The following is a 15,827-nucleotide window of genomic DNA, read 5'->3' as shown; positions in this document are numbered from 1 at the left end:
ACGGATTAGACTATTTTAGTTTTGATTTAATTCGGATTGGACAAAACGGTTCGGTTTTTACCCGTTTGCTCACCCCTAGATATTGCACAACGCATACTGTATACTACCTAAACATAAGTGAGCTCTTATAGCTCATGCACGTCGGAAAAGACAAAAATATAGGCCTTTGTACTCTTTAAGTATAAAATGTATTTTTTAAAATGGACGGCTAAAATATCATTTCTAGTTAAGAGTCAAATAAACGTTTTTAAAATCCTCCCAAAAATATTTGGAATGAAATAAATATAAATATGAAATATGATCGAAATTTTTCAATAATAAAATTAAACAGGACTTTAGTAAAAAAAAATAGTTTTTGAACTTAAGAGTCGGTACCTAATTTTTCTTACAAAATTAGGAAAAATAAATAGTTTAGTGTAGACACTTATTTTTTAACTTCCATTTTATAATATTTTAAAATAATCTCAAGCCTACAAATTTAATTTTATAATAATAAAACATATTTTATTTTTAGGTTTATCGCAGTGTATTAAAATAATTAATTTTAGAAAAGATTTTGTATAATTTAGTTCCAAGATTAATTAAAAATTAAACTAGTATTTTAAAATAAAATCAAAAGATACAAAAAATAATAATAATAATAATAATAATAGTAATAATAAATTAATGAAGGGGTAGAAATAATTATGTGTATTAAGGTAGGTTTGATTGTTTTGCAAAATAAAAAAAAAATTAAATATCGCTGAAAAATGTGGCGGCGAACATCAGCAGCGACTATCAGACAACCGCGAGTGACAGACGGTCGTTCCTGCTACTCAGATGAGACAGACGACACAAATAGTATATAATGACATCATTTTGAGAATCATTTAAAAAAAAGTGAAGAAACCAGGTCTACGAAAAATCTTTAAGCAAAACCCTAGGTGAAGTGCGAACTGTGCGATCAGCGTGCCGTGTGTGCCGCGATATGCCGTCGCGGTCGTAATCGTCGTTGAAGAAACCCTCGATCGCAGTCGCAAAGAAATCACACACCATTCGTTGCCGTGCGAACTGTGCCATCTGTGCGATTTGTGCGATCCGTGTTCCGTGTGCGTCGTGATTTCATCTCTCGGTCGGAAGGGTTGTCTTTTCGCAGAAATCTACTCATCGATCTCTCGGTCAAGACTAGAGTACATCAGGAAATCAATTTCAAACCTATTTGTACTGTAAAGTTGTTAAAAGCTTCGCTGACACGAATCCGTCCGTGTCGGCCACTTTAAATATGACTTTTGCAAACATTGTAGCTTCAGCAGTACGAGAAATTCTCTCTTTGTCAAGCCCGGCCAACTCTCTTAATCGGGCAATGGGTGAATCCAACACATGCTCCCCTGATCCTAAGATAGAAAATTCGAATACAACTAACCTCCACATAGGCTCAGGAGAGAATCACACGAATATCCTCTTTGAAAATCATGGGTCTCCAAAGCCAGGAGGAAATGGTGGAAATCTGACTGACGTGAGCAAGAGCAATAAGAAAGATTTTGCAGTCAACACGCCAGGTATGTTTTTTACCAATCCCAATAACACTCATGAGATGAATGAAAATGATAATAGAACTGTTAGTGGAATACATGCTGATAGCCTAGATTGTGATAGTCTAGGACATGCTCTAGGAAAAGATAGAGTAGTTCTGGAAAATAGTTTAGGAAATAAAAATGCACAGGTCATTAACTCGGATTCTAATAGGAATCAAATTCAACTTGAGACTATTGAGATACCTGACTCAGACAAAGAAGCAGAGAAAATAATTCAGAAAGAATTGAAAAGAGAAAGAATTAATGCAGAAAATCTGGGTGAAACAGGAAAAATGCAAAGAATGGCAGCGAAAGTATTGGGTAAAGAAACAGACCCGAGGAAATGGAGGGTTGGTTTTAATGAAAGGACCAATCTGAAAGGACTTAGAAATCAGATAACGAAATTATTGATACTGGGAAAGAAAGGCCAAATCGTTTTAAGCAAAGAGAAAAGCCAACAGTACACAGCAACTCAACCTACATTACCTACAAGACTGGAATCTTCTAAAAAAAGAGGAGTACGATACTATTGTGAGCTGGTCTGTTGAAACTTTGAGAGAGCTCTCTAAATGCCCCAAAACCAAAGTCTACTTCATCAAGAACAATTCTAATTGGAATGTAGACCAGGTCTGGAAGAAAGCTGAAGAACAAAGAAAAACTCAAGGGAAGGATCAGAAAACAGGGCAAAACCAGAGTAACGAGCAGAATGAACAACAGAAACAGAATGTAGGGCGGAAGAACATAGGGGAAACAAAAGCTGACAATCCAGTTCAAGAGAGGGGAAAGATTTTTCTTGGAACATTTAAGCCAAAAGTTGAAATTATCGGTTCCCCGTTTGAATTCAAACTACCCCAAGAAGTTGAGAAAAACTGCGTAAATTCATGGAAGAATGTCATAGTGGGCAACTTCATCGGAAGAAACAAGGTGCCATTTCTAGTAACCAAAAAAACTCTAATGGAACAATTGGGGGAAAATGGTCTAGAAAAGGTAACATCAAACATTCATGACTTGTACTTTCTCAAATTCAAAGAAGGATCAGATCTCGAAAGTATTCTGATCAATGGGCACACATTTGATGGAAAAAACTACATGAAACTCGAAAAATGGACAGAAGGTATGAACCTCTTCAGCAAGCCCAAAGAAACTGCGCAAATCTGGTTCCAATTGCGCAACATCCCTCCCCACATGTATAACCCTTAAGCATTAAGTCACTTTGCGAGCCTATTGGGGAGTCCACTCTACATGGACCCAACTACAGAAAAAGGTGAGCATATGACTTATGCTAGGATGTGCATTGAGATACACCCGAGATCAAATCTTCCATACCAGATGACGGTAATAGACAGAAAAGGTGAACCCACAAATATGAGAATTTCATATGAGTGGAGGCCGAATAGATGCTTTGACTATAATACATTCGAACATGTCTGTTACAAGTGCCCGAAAATAATTGAAGAAGAAAGGAAGAAGAAGATCGAGAAAGAGACAAAGACAGAGACAGAAAAGAAACAGAAAGAAGAACAAGAAATGTTGGAAAAAGAAAAAGTTGAGAATGAAAGACAGAAAATGGTTACTAAAGAATCAGTATTGAGTAAACAGAAGGATCAAGATAAGGAAGGAAACTCAGAACATGGTTTTGAAGAACAGGGGAAGGAAGATAGAGTGGTAAGAGATTCAGAATCAAAGGCTGAGAATGAAGAGGTAACAAAGAAACTGGAACTGGAAGCAAGAATCAATACCGAAGAGGTTGTGGAAAGGGAAAGTGTGGGAGAAAGCAAGAAAGGGGAAGTGGGTGAAGGAAATGGGAAAGATAAAGAAGAGGCAGCTGAATCGATTGAAACTGTACAATCTCCAATTCAAAAAAAAAGTTGACCAGAGAAACACAAAAATCCCAAAACAAGAAGGTAAGAAAATTAAGAAAAATACAATTCCTTATAACCCTGCTATATGGGAAAAACAGAAAGAAAGAAAAAGTAAAGGAATGGGAAGTAAAGCTGGAACATCTTCTTTTCATTAATGAACTTAATGACATGGAATATTATGGGAATCAAGGAAGTTGAACTACCAGTGAAATACCTTGGAGTACCCCTGTCATCAAAACAACTCCGATACAATCACTTTAGACAACTGGTAGAAAAGGTTGGAAATTCTGTTTTGGGTTGGGCTACGAAAAAACTGTCTTATGCAGGTAGAATCGAGCTCGTTAAAAGAGTCATTTTTGGAATTATTTGCTACTGGGCACAACAGATAGTCATCCCAAAGAAAGTAATGGATGAACTCGATAGAATCATGAGAGAGTACATATGGGGAACACAAGGCAGAGGAGGAAAAAAAGTCAAATGGGAGGATGTTTGCACTCCCACAGAAGAAGGAGGACTAGGAATAAAAAGTTGTGTTGAATGGAACAAAGCCCTCACCATCAAGAGCTTATGGGAGTTGGAGCAAAAAACGGACTCCCTATGGGTCAAATGGGTACATACAAGATTTATGAAAGAAGAGCAGAGTATCTGGACACTAAGCATCAACGAAAGAATGACATGATCATTGAAGAAAATCCTAAAAACAAGAAAAGATGCCTTTCAAATGGTGAAAACCACAATTGGAAATGGAAGAGGGGTACTATTCTGGCATGATCCTTGGCTGGATAATACTCCCATTATATTCAAAGAAGAAATGCAAGGAAACAGAGTTAGAAGAGAATACATCAAGTACTCATTTAGAGACGTATATGAAGGTAGATGTGATTCACTTTTGAGGCGTATTCTAGAAGGTGATAGAATCCTAAACCTAATGAGGCAGAAGCAACTCAATGAAAATAATGATGAAATAAGCTGGAAAACAGAAAGCAATGAGAAGTTTATTTCAGGAAAGGCATGGGAAATGGTTAGAACAAGAGGACAGGAGGTAGATTGGCATAATGTGGTATGGTCTCCAAAGATTATTCCTCGTCACCAATTTATTCTCTAGCTGGTATACAGGAAAAGGTTGACAACAAAAGACAGAATTCGAAAATATATAAACATTCCTGATATCAACTGTGTCCTATGTTCGGGAGTTGAGGAAAGCATAAACCATTTATTTGGGGAATGCTCTTTTGTAATACAAATCTGGAGGATGTATGCTGCAAACATGAACATCATCAACTTTCCAAGAATATGGGAAGAAATCCAAGAGTGGATGAAGAATAAAGCAAAAGGAAGATCCTTCTATGTAAGTATGTTAAATGCTACTTTGGAGTAGTAATCTACAATATCTGGAAAGAAAGAAATTCAAGAACTCACAGTGGAAGAAGTAGAACCGCTGAAGATATTTGGAGAGATATAACTTCAGATGGAAATGCACTCATTCAATCCTGGAGAGGAATCGAAAGAAATGAAAAGAATAGAAAGATCTGCCATATATGGGATATTTTGTTTGAGAATGTCACAAGTAGAATAAAAGTAAAAACGCTGTAGGCGCTAATTGATTATTGTTATTGTCTGTAATTTAATTATTGTTTTATTGTCAAATCTAGAAATTGTCTAGATCTGATCTTAAACTTTTGTATTTTTTTCCCTCTTTTGTTTTTTTTTAATGAAATGGCACTAAACTGTTTTTCCAAAAAAAAAAAGTGAAGAAAAAAATAGAGCGAAGAAAAAATGAATCCTATTTATGTTTATATGATGGCCCAAGAAGACGCTCATTATTCAGCCAGAGAGACTTTTGAATTGCGTTAAAAGAGGTGTTCCTGCGCAAAATAAATTAAGAAAATCGTCATCTTTACTTATTCTTTATCTATTAAAAATATAAAATTTATGCCCTCTGTCTAACATTAAAAATCTAAAAAATTTACAATCTCACCTGCAACTATAAATAGAGAAGCATTTATACCCATCATAGGGTTCCTGGTCCAAAAAAATATTTTGAAGAGAACTTAGAAACTATATTTTTAACTTATTAGCCCTCTCTAGTTTAATAATAGGAAGGTTACTCTAAAGAGTAATTACACTCAAAAGTTCACTATGAAGTCGTGGATCATTCTATGTTATTGAATAACAATTTTGACATATTTAGAGAATATTTAACAATAATTTTAAGAAGATTTTGTATCTCAATGAACTATAACACATATTGTAGCCAAGTGAAAGTTATGCATTGATAGAGATAAAGAAATACTTCGAAGTCAAGTAAATCTTAAGTAGATTTTCAAATGATGAAGTTACCAAATTCTAATTTCTTACATGGAGTTATAAATATTCTTGTACGTGATGAATTATATTATAATAGAGATAAATTATATGATGAACATCAAAATTATTTATGAGTCGAATATCACGAATTCGAACCCCACTAAGATTATTTTTCATTCCTACTAAATCCCAATGTAACCTGATTTGATTGTATAAAATCAAATATCTTCCAAGGTTGTTCATCTTGATAGACTTTGAAAATAAGAAAATTAATTTAAATGTCACATCATACTGTTCATTTAGTTTAAGAGACATTATTATTTTTATTTTTTTGAAAAAGAGACATTATCTTTTTTTAAAGTACATAAGTTAGGGATGGCAATAGGTACCCGTATGCCCGATACTCGTGAATACCTGATAGTCGGGTTCGGGGTCGAGGCCGGGCATGGAGAGGAAGAGAAGGTACCCGGTCGGGTACGGGGTCGGGGATGGGGAGTGTGTGAAACTCAAATCCGATACCCGATACCCGATTATATTAATATTAAAATTAATTATTTTTATTAAATGTTTTATCATTACAAATACAACATTTAATATGATCTTATTCACACTTCACTCTAAACATTATCATAAATACACTACACTGCAATTTTAAATTTTGTATATTCCCCCAAAAAAAATTATTTCTCTACATAAATCTTCAACTCTAACTTTTATTTAATAATAAAATATTATTTCTCTCTCATCATTTTTCATATTTAATCTTTTTAATTTTCATTCTATTTTTTCTCTACACTAGTTTACACTAGTTTATATTCAAGATTTACAAAAATAAGTATGTAGGTAGACAAGTAATGTTTTATTTATATTTTTAATATTTCGATATTACTATTATAAAATTATTTATAGAAGTTGTATTTTTTATTCAATATTTATAATTTTATAAGTTTTTTAATTGGGTAATGGGGTACCCGTCGGGAATCGGATACCCGATGAATCGGGGATGAGATAAAAGTAGTGATACCCGTCGGGTTCGGATTCGAGTAGTGAAATTAAAATCGTGTTCGGGGGGATGGGTACTTCACTACCCGTCGGGTAGGTATCCGTTGTCATCCCTAACATTAGTTAGACTTGAGCTTTAACTAGATTATTTTGTAGTATTCTCATTCAAAGGAACTAAGCATAAAAAAGTCTCGTAGCTCAGTTGGTTAGAGTGTTGGTCTTATGAGCCGAAGGTCGCGGGTTCGAGCCCCGTCGACACTATTTACTAAATCTGCCTTAGGGTTGTAATTATTATTTTTTAGGCATTGAACATACACTTTTGGTTTTCCCAAAAGGTCGCAAAATTCGGTTGAACGACTCTAACTACATTTTACATGCAACCAACAATATTAAGTTGTTAATCACCTCATCTTGGATATCGAAGATGGTGTGAAAATTTTAGTTGACTACGATTCATAGTTAAATTTTTTGAATGAGTTATTATTGAAGAGTATTGTTGACAATAATATGATTTGTTTACTTTTAGACATTGAATATACACTTTTGTCATATCTTATTGGTTTTCCCAAAAGGTGATTGGGGTGTGGCTTCAAGTTGTCGCAAAATTCGGTTGAACGACTCTAACTACATGTCTACATGCAACCAACAATATTAAGTTGTTAATCACCTCATCTTGGATATCGAAGATGGTGTGAAAATTTTAGTTGACTACGATTCATAGTTAAATTTTTTGAATGAGTTATTATTGAAGAGTATTGTTGACAATAATATGATTTGTTTACTTTTAGACATTGAATATACACTTTTGTCATATCTTATTGGTTTTCCCAAAAGGTGATTGGGGTGTGGCTTCAAGTTGTCGCAAAATTCGGTTGAACGACTCTAACTACATGTCTACATGCAACCAACAATATTAAGTTGTTAATCACCTCATCTTGGATATCGAAGATGGTGTGAAAATTTTAGTTGACTACGATTCATAGTTAAATTTTTTGAATGAGTTATTATTGAAGAGTATTGTTGACAATAATATGATTTGTTTACCCATATTTGTTCGAGCCCCGCCGAGACTATTTACTAAATCTGCCTTAGGGTTGTACTTATTATTTTTTAGGCATTGAACATACACTTTTGTCATATCTTATTGGTTTTCCCAAAAGGTGATTGGGGTGTGGCTTCAAGTTGTCGCAAAATTCGGTTGAATGACTCTAACTACATGTCTACATGCAACCAACAATATTAAGTTGTTAATCATCTCATCTTGGATATCGAAGATGGTGTGAAAATTTTAGTTGACTACGATTCATAGTTAAATTTTTTGAATGAGTTATTATTGAAGAGTATTGTTGACAATAATATGATTTGTTTACCCATATTTTTGTACAAGTTATCTCGACTCTAACTATATGGAGGAGAGAGGTATATTGGGGCCAACAAATGATATTGTTGAAGTTGGTAATCACCTCATATTGGATAAGTAAATGTAAAATAAGTTTTCTACTATAGTTTTGACTTGGTGTTGGTTGGGGTTCGGTTAAATTTAAAAATAAATTGTTCCATAAGAATTTGTTAATAGTTTGAAGTTTTAGGATGGTAAAATATGTGACTAGAAATGAGTTTGAGAAACACAACACCATTAAAAACTTTGATGACGGGTTATTGGCCATTAAAGATGGTGGGCAAAATTCGGTTGAATGTGACTCATAGGTAAAGATTATGAATGAATTGTTATTGGAGCGTGTTGATGATGATAATGCCTTTGTTTATTTTATTTTTTTGGGAATTAAAGAAGAACTATAATGACACCCCACAACCATAGTTCCTCACTTAAACTCAAAGTGCTTTCAGATGAAATTGAACCCGTGACATTTTGGTCTCTTAAGTCGACTCTTACTACTGGATATTTTGGTAGGATGACTTTGTTTATTAGTACATACCAATTTTATAAAAGTCATCCCGACTCTAATTACCTAATGGGAAAAGATATATCGGGGCTAACAAATTAGGTTGTTTAAAAGAGAACATTATTTTGTTGGCTGTGTTTTTAAGAATAATTTTGTTGTATTCTCTCCATTTTAATCCTAATGAATGTCTTAACAATATAGGTAGATTTTAACACCAAACTATTATAAAAAACTATTATAAAATCTTATAATGTAGTTATTTGCTTGTTTAATCTATTTTTTTTTTTAAATTAATTTTTTGTTGTTGTATCTTTGTATTCTTGTATAAATTTGTTAATTTCAAATTTTGACTGTGTTTAGTTTGTACTATTTATCCCATAACATCTACAATTTATTTGTGTGAAAACCAAAAGGAATAGAGAAGGGATCATTAATCCATGCTGAAACATATCATCAAATTTTGAAAATGGTGCAAAAATGATACTGAACATTGCAACTTCTCTTCCAAGACTCGATTGATATAGTGTTTTTTTGTTTTTCCAAGATTTTATCTAAAAACTCAATTTTTTTTCTTTTATCATTTCAATTATCTAATCACTCATTTTATCTATTTAAATACTAAAAATATCCTTTATTTATTTATATAAAATTAATTTATCTTTAAAAAGTAAATAATATTTTTGACTTTTAATCTATAAAAAATTAGTTTCTTAGAAATTTAATAGAACACGATTATTTTTTGAAATAAACCAGAAAAAGCCTAAATAACAAAAGATCAAACTAACCCTAGTTCTATTTCAAAGTTTATATTTTATACTTTCTAAATTTTAGTTTTTCTCAAACTCAACATTTTTAAATAATCATACTTTATTCTAATAATCTTATCCATCTTTTTTGTGATTGGACAAGTTTTTTTTTTCTTTATTAACCAAGATAAGAATAGATTGACAAATGAAATCCCAAAATTATATTTGACCTTCTATAAGGAGTAAAATAAGTTTATAGTTAAAATGGATATTTGTAATTCTAATAGGGGAATTTGAGCATGTGACCCTAAAAAGAGGCCTAAATGCATTTGGTGAGAGTGACTAATTTAAATAGCGTTGATGACCCTCTTTTTTTTAATGACAATTATACCCTTGATGCAACCGATTTTTTTTTTTTTTCAAATTTTTTTTTTCGTCTCGCGGTTGCGTGACGCACCTGGGGTTGCGTGACGTGGTTGCGTGACGCGATTGCGTAACGCAACGGGGTTGCGTGACGTAACTGGGGCATTTTCGTCAAAAAAATTTCATAATTAAAATTTTTTGAAAAATAAAAAAATAAAAAATTGCGTCACGCAACCTGAGGATGCGTGACGCAATAGGAGCATTTTCGTAAAAAAAAAAAAAAAAGAGTCACCAGCGCTATTTAAATTAATCACCCTCACCAAATGCATTTATGCCTCTTTTTATGGTCATTTGCTCAAATTTGCCATTCTAATATGAAAAAAATATAATTTTAATTTTTTAAAAATATGGGAAAGAGGATAAGGTGGCGGCAGAGAATGAAAGTGCGAGCTCCAATTTGACAGTAGTCTAATTTTACGATGGCTTATGCTCTTAACAGAAGCTTGTGCTCTGGAAGATGCCCTCAGCTCCCTAATCCGATTCCTATTCTTCAGAGACCTTTCCGGATCTCCATTGCCTCTATTTCTACCTGTCCGAGAGCTACCCACCTCAAGCATCTCACCAGAGCATCATCTGAAGGTTTAATTCCTTCCCTTAGCTTTCTCATAGTAATTTCACTGTCATTCTGTTTCTTATAAAATTGTTCGTAATAATTTCTGTTAATCGATACTAATCATGTTTTTTAATTCAAGTTTAATTACCCACGTATAATTTGGATTAAAAAATGAATACAGCTCTAATCTGGCCACGATCTAGCTTTCAGAGAATTTCTGTATGAATCACTTCTAGATGAGTAATGAAAGGATTAAATGCCTCAATTTAGACTTTCTTTAAATGGGTTCAAAGGTTATTTTATTAGATTCACGGGAAATGGTGGAAAGTTATAAACTGGATACATCTAGAAAGACTTTTTAATCTGAATATGCCTCTGGCTGAGAATCTGAAAATGATTTTTTGGATACTGATCAAGATACCTATTGTATGAAAGGTGTTGATGTCTTTGTTAATGATCCAATCCTCTTATTATTATGAGGTTTGTACAATTTGTAGATATCTCCAATACGATTTTTTTTAATCATCACCACTTTCAATTGGATATTTGGATCTTGGTTGGACTAAATTCAAATGCACCAAGCAGAATCGCATATGGAGCCACACCCAGATAAGAAAACCAAATGAAATGGTGTTTTGATGAGTACTGATTAGTTTGTGTCCAAATAAAGATATTTGTACTATATATAGAATAGGAATAAAACTAATATTTTTGTCAAGCTTGTTTCCTGTTACCTTCATCTGCAGTGCAATTGATTCCACATTCTCTGAAATAAAGTGAGATCATAAAGCTTGTTTATGTTTTCTTTCATAAGACTAAGAGTATTTTAACTTATATATTCTATACACCTTTAAGATGAGAAACAAGTTGCATACTTATATTATGACTTGACGAGATGGATAATTGATAAAGCTTTTCTTGGTGTTAGACTGCGAAACTATTCTTTTGTTTGTAGATTTTATGGCACTCTTAGCATGATCAGATGCTTCAAATATTCTCCAGAACTATTTTGTACTGTTTTCTTCTTTATCTAACTATCTCATATAACATATTATTGTCATGTTTGAATGTTGTCCACTTATCTAATGTTTTTGTTTAGTTCTTAAGACCTTGTGTTTGCCATGTCATAACCCTTCTACAGAAATAATGGAGGATTCAAAGTTTGTTCCTTTGAATGCAGAGGATCCTAAATTTGGTCCACCGGTATGTTCTGTTCACTTTTGCTTTGTTTTTCACAAAATTTAGAATACATTTCAGCAATTGCTTTTGAAGGGAGAATTAAAAATTGCAAAGAGCTGGTGATGACAGATACTCGGCATAACCTAATTTTTATTCTCCTAGCCCTAGTGCATTGGCTTATGCAAGGCAAGCATATGTTTTAACAATATTCATAAATTATGTATTTAGTAAATTGTGAGATAGAAGATCAAGGCCTTATTTTATGTGGATTATTTGCATTTTCCAAATAAACCATCAATCACTTCTACTATCAAATCTTAAATTAAAATAGCAAAATACCCTTACTTCATTCTTTATAACATTTTCAAATATTAAATATTAAAAATATTTTGTCATTTCACCTAGATAATCAACTTTTTCATCCAACAGGGTTTTCTCCAAAAACAAAAACAATTTATTGCAAGTAAACCCCAGATCAAACAAGCCCCAAATTTGTGTAGTATTGGAATCCTATAAATTATTCTATGCATCATTGTTAACATGTATTATTGGGAAAAATTTAATCTTATGTTTAGTTTCAATACTACTTAACAAAACATTGCCTAAGGTTTCATTTGGATCATCAAAATTCTAATTTTAAATTACATTACAATTCTAATGGCGAGATAAAATACGAGTTTGTGGTGGCCGACTGGCTTTACGAAACATGACAATGGTCTCAACATCTGCATATGACCACCTAGATGTGATTGTAATAAATGACCACTAAAGAAGGTTTTACTCTTTAGATTCATATTTATCATGATTAATGTACATGAGATCTGTCTTGTTTCATTTGGATCATCAAAATTCTAATTTTAAATTACAATTCTAATGGCGAGATAAAATACGTGTTTGTGGTGGCCGACTGGCTTTACGAAACATGACAATGGTCTCAGCATCCTGCATATGATCACCTAGATGTGATTGTAATTAATGACCACCAAAGAAGGTTTTACTCTTTAGATTCATATTTATCATGATTAATGTACATGAGATCTGTCTTGTTTTCTTGCAGGCTTTACTCTTGGTTGGTTTTAAAGCAAGTGAAGCAACATCGGTAATCTCTCTGCGCTAAATCAATTGCCAATATCTTCTTTGATCTAAAATTTGTACTGCTTGATACATACTTTCTTAACAACCACCAATCTAGCCTTCAGCTGTTACAAACATCTTTTTTCTTCTTATCTTGATTGAATAAATTGCTATTACAGAATTCTTGACAGCTGACCATAGTCAGTTAATATGTTATCTCTAATTAATGTTTCTCCAAAGTCTTAATATGTGTTTAAATCAATATACTACACCTCATGAATATATGCATATAATTCTTAACTTACCATCTGTGACTTGTTTTGGATGTTCATGACTTGTTCTTTCTTATTCTTATTATTCAAAGCTGCACTTGGTTGGAGGTATGAACAAACAAGTATTAGCTACTTTTTGTGGGCTTAAACGTCAGATTAGTCAGCCTAAATTTGTCTTTTCTTACTTGTTTCCAACATGGATCTGTAACATTCTTCATTTTAGCGTATATGAAGAAATCTACTAGAAAAAATTATAAAGGAACCACCCTCTTAGGGTAGCTCAAGTGGTTAAATTCTTAACATAAGATATTGAGGTCTCAAGTTCTAAATGAAAGCATCTTTAGGGGAAAAAACCCTTGTTAGAAAAATAGAAAAGAACTGAAAATTCAGAGGCTATCATTTCTAATCACTTAATTTTCCTCATAATCAGAGCCGGTCCTAAAAAAACTCACATTTATTCTACATTTTTGTTACATGTGCAGATACAACAGTTTCTAAAGGATTTGGATGGTGAATTCCTAGAGGTGATTCTCCCAAATCACTACTACTCTCCTCTGTCCTTTCTATTGAAATTAGAGGAGCATGCGTCTCATATCCCATCACGGCCTTTCAGAATTTTGTGAGCAGATCAATATATGTGCATTCGAGTAGGGCACTCTAAATGAGCCAATACAGAACTTGCATTAAATTAGTAGCATATAACATTTAAGATATGCACTAATTAGTTTTTGTAAATTATTGTAGATACTTGAGAAAATTTATAACAAGCTAATTTAAGTAAAATTTTCCATATGCTAACATAATAATCACTCAATCCCAAGTAAGTGAATGCTAGATTGATATTTATGTAGATGAGTATGAGCTTAATATCATATCACTTTATTTGTTTTTGTAGTTAATTTCGATGTTGGATGTTGTAAAATTCTTTTATGTCTCTTGTTTAAGAGGGGTAGAAATGCATATTTTAGCGACAAGAAGATGATTAGATAAAGTGGCTAATTAATTGGTTGAATGAAAACACAGAAGAAGAGATTGTCTACTTATTTTGACAAGGAGAGTAAATTAAGTTTACAATATCATGGAAATGGATAAGCTGTCAGACCAACGGAAATAAAATTGAGTTGTATATTATCCTGTCTGAGAATTTTTCTTGTCATTTTAATTGAGGTGAAGTTCTCTACCAATTCTTGAAAGGGAAAATGATATTGTGTTGTAATTCCCTTTTCTTGTCATTTGTCATTTTAATTCGTGTACAGGTCATATTTTGTACTGAAGACATGATTAATCGCTCTCTTTGGGATGCAATGAATACCAAACAACCCAATTTGGAATCTCTGAAGGTAAATTGAATTGATCCTTTCTCCTTTTTTTTTTGTTTCTGATCATCTATTCTCTGCAGACTGCAGCCATGGCATTAGAATTCAAGAGCCTTTGTGCAATTATGCTTCTATTTTGTCAAAATGAAAACATTGGCATATTTTGCAGATTGCTAAACTATTGCCACGGATTTGCTTCTTATCTGGTCTTACCGGGGAGGAGATGATGATGTTCATTGAAGCATTTGAAGAAACAAGTAAACTGATTACCGCTTAATCCCCTGATCATACATTTAAAAAAACTTAAGAAATAGAAAATGTAATATGGTCCATGCAACAGGGCTAGAACCTGCTGTCTTTGCAGCTCTTGTTCCTAACAGTGCAGACAAAGCAGTAGAAGAATTGATAGAAGAGATAATGGGAGACCACAAAATGGTGGTAAAGCTCATATTCATTACTTTTTTTCATATGCTATTATTTGTTTTCATCTTATTAAGCGAGGTGATGTTGCTCCTATTTGTTTCTTCAGTTGGGCTCAACAGAAAACAACAATTAGAAATGACATTTCCTAAACTTTGTTCAAAGCTTCATCATGTCAACCGTGTCATCTATAGAAAGAATTATCAGTCTGGGTAAGATGCAGAAATGAAGCGTGGCTCATACAAATCTATTTAGGTATGAAAGCCTGAGCATCCCATAAATGGTTAAAAGGTTTTACTTTTCATTTCAAAATACTATCACACTGAAGTAACACATGAAGAGAGTGAATAGCAGCAGGCAAGGAAAATACCTTATTACCTGTTATGAAAAATGAAATGGAATCCTTTTATGTAATAATTAATGCAGTGATCTCAAAGATTTTTCGGCTTTATTTTTATCATATTTTCAGATTCCGAATAATGCACATTTTTTAAGAAAACTACATTAACATAGACTAAATATGTAGGTAATGTTAAAGAACTTTTACACCTTTTTTGATATACACAAGGTGTTTTGTGAGTTATTTTGTGCGGTATATTAACCAAATTTTCACTTAAATGACATTTTAGGAGTTGAAGAACAACCAATATAGAAAAAGTACATAATATAAAGTAACACAATACAATTCACATAATAATGTGAAAAGCTCCTCTTAAATCATGAATTAAAAATCACCAGTCTGCAATTATTTGCATACAAGAATTAATTCTTCATAATTATGTTAAATTAATGTTATATCATTCTTCAATGGCACCAAATTATTATGGACATACAAAACAAAATACATTTAGTAATTTCTTTCTATTCAATTTTAGATTAAAAGTTGATACAATTAGTAATCTGTTTTAGTAATGTCACCATTTTTTATTGTTAATAGTTTTTATAATTATTATTATTTGTTTTTTTTTTAGGAATTAATATAAAATACATAATCTGCAAATACACTTAACAATTTAACTAGCCACATAATTTGTCGTCTGACGGGTTCGAACGTATGACCTCTCAAGGAGAATGAAGATATTCACATCTTGTTGCAGAATGAGACAACGGATTATGACCTCTCAAGGAGACGAAAGATATTCACATCTTGTTGCAGAATGAGATAATGGATTAAGCATTTTGATAAACTTGAAATTATAACTTAGCTTTCTGAGTT

General features: G+C 32.6%; 1 protein-coding gene and 1 non-coding gene across 3 annotated transcripts; both read left to right on the top strand.

Moving 5' to 3' along the window:
* Positions 1-6,911: 6,911 nt before the first annotated feature.
* TRNAI-UAU lies at positions 6,912-6,985 on the top strand. The gene has a single exon. It is a non-coding gene; the product is annotated as a tRNA-Ile (tRNA).
* Positions 6,986-10,176: 3,191 nt separating this feature from the next.
* On the top strand, positions 10,177-15,069 carry LOC124928244. 2 transcript variants are annotated; one of them, XM_047468778.1, is made up of 8 exons: positions 10,177-10,376; positions 11,492-11,553; positions 12,587-12,628; positions 13,358-13,399; positions 14,132-14,215; positions 14,361-14,448; positions 14,532-14,626; positions 14,721-15,069. In XM_047468778.1, the coding sequence occupies exons 1-8, from the start codon at positions 10,217-10,219 to the stop codon at positions 14,745-14,747; spliced, it is 600 nt and encodes a 199-aa protein (XP_047324734.1). In that variant the 5' UTR covers positions 10,177-10,216; the 3' UTR covers positions 14,748-15,069. The 2 variants fall into 2 exon arrangements, with proteins under 2 accessions (XP_047324734.1, XP_047324733.1); XM_047468777.1 differs by having other exon boundaries at positions 10,178-10,376; positions 14,532-14,629.
* Positions 15,070-15,827: the final 758 nt, after the last annotated feature.

The sequence above is a fragment of the Impatiens glandulifera genome, chromosome 2 (genome assembly GCF_907164915.1).
Source record: "Impatiens glandulifera chromosome 2, dImpGla2.1, whole genome shotgun sequence".
Lineage (NCBI taxonomy): Eukaryota > Viridiplantae > Streptophyta > Magnoliopsida > Ericales > Balsaminaceae > Impatiens > Impatiens glandulifera.
Note: the sequence above shows the minus strand (reverse complement) of the source record. Positions and strands in the feature narration are given on the sequence as shown.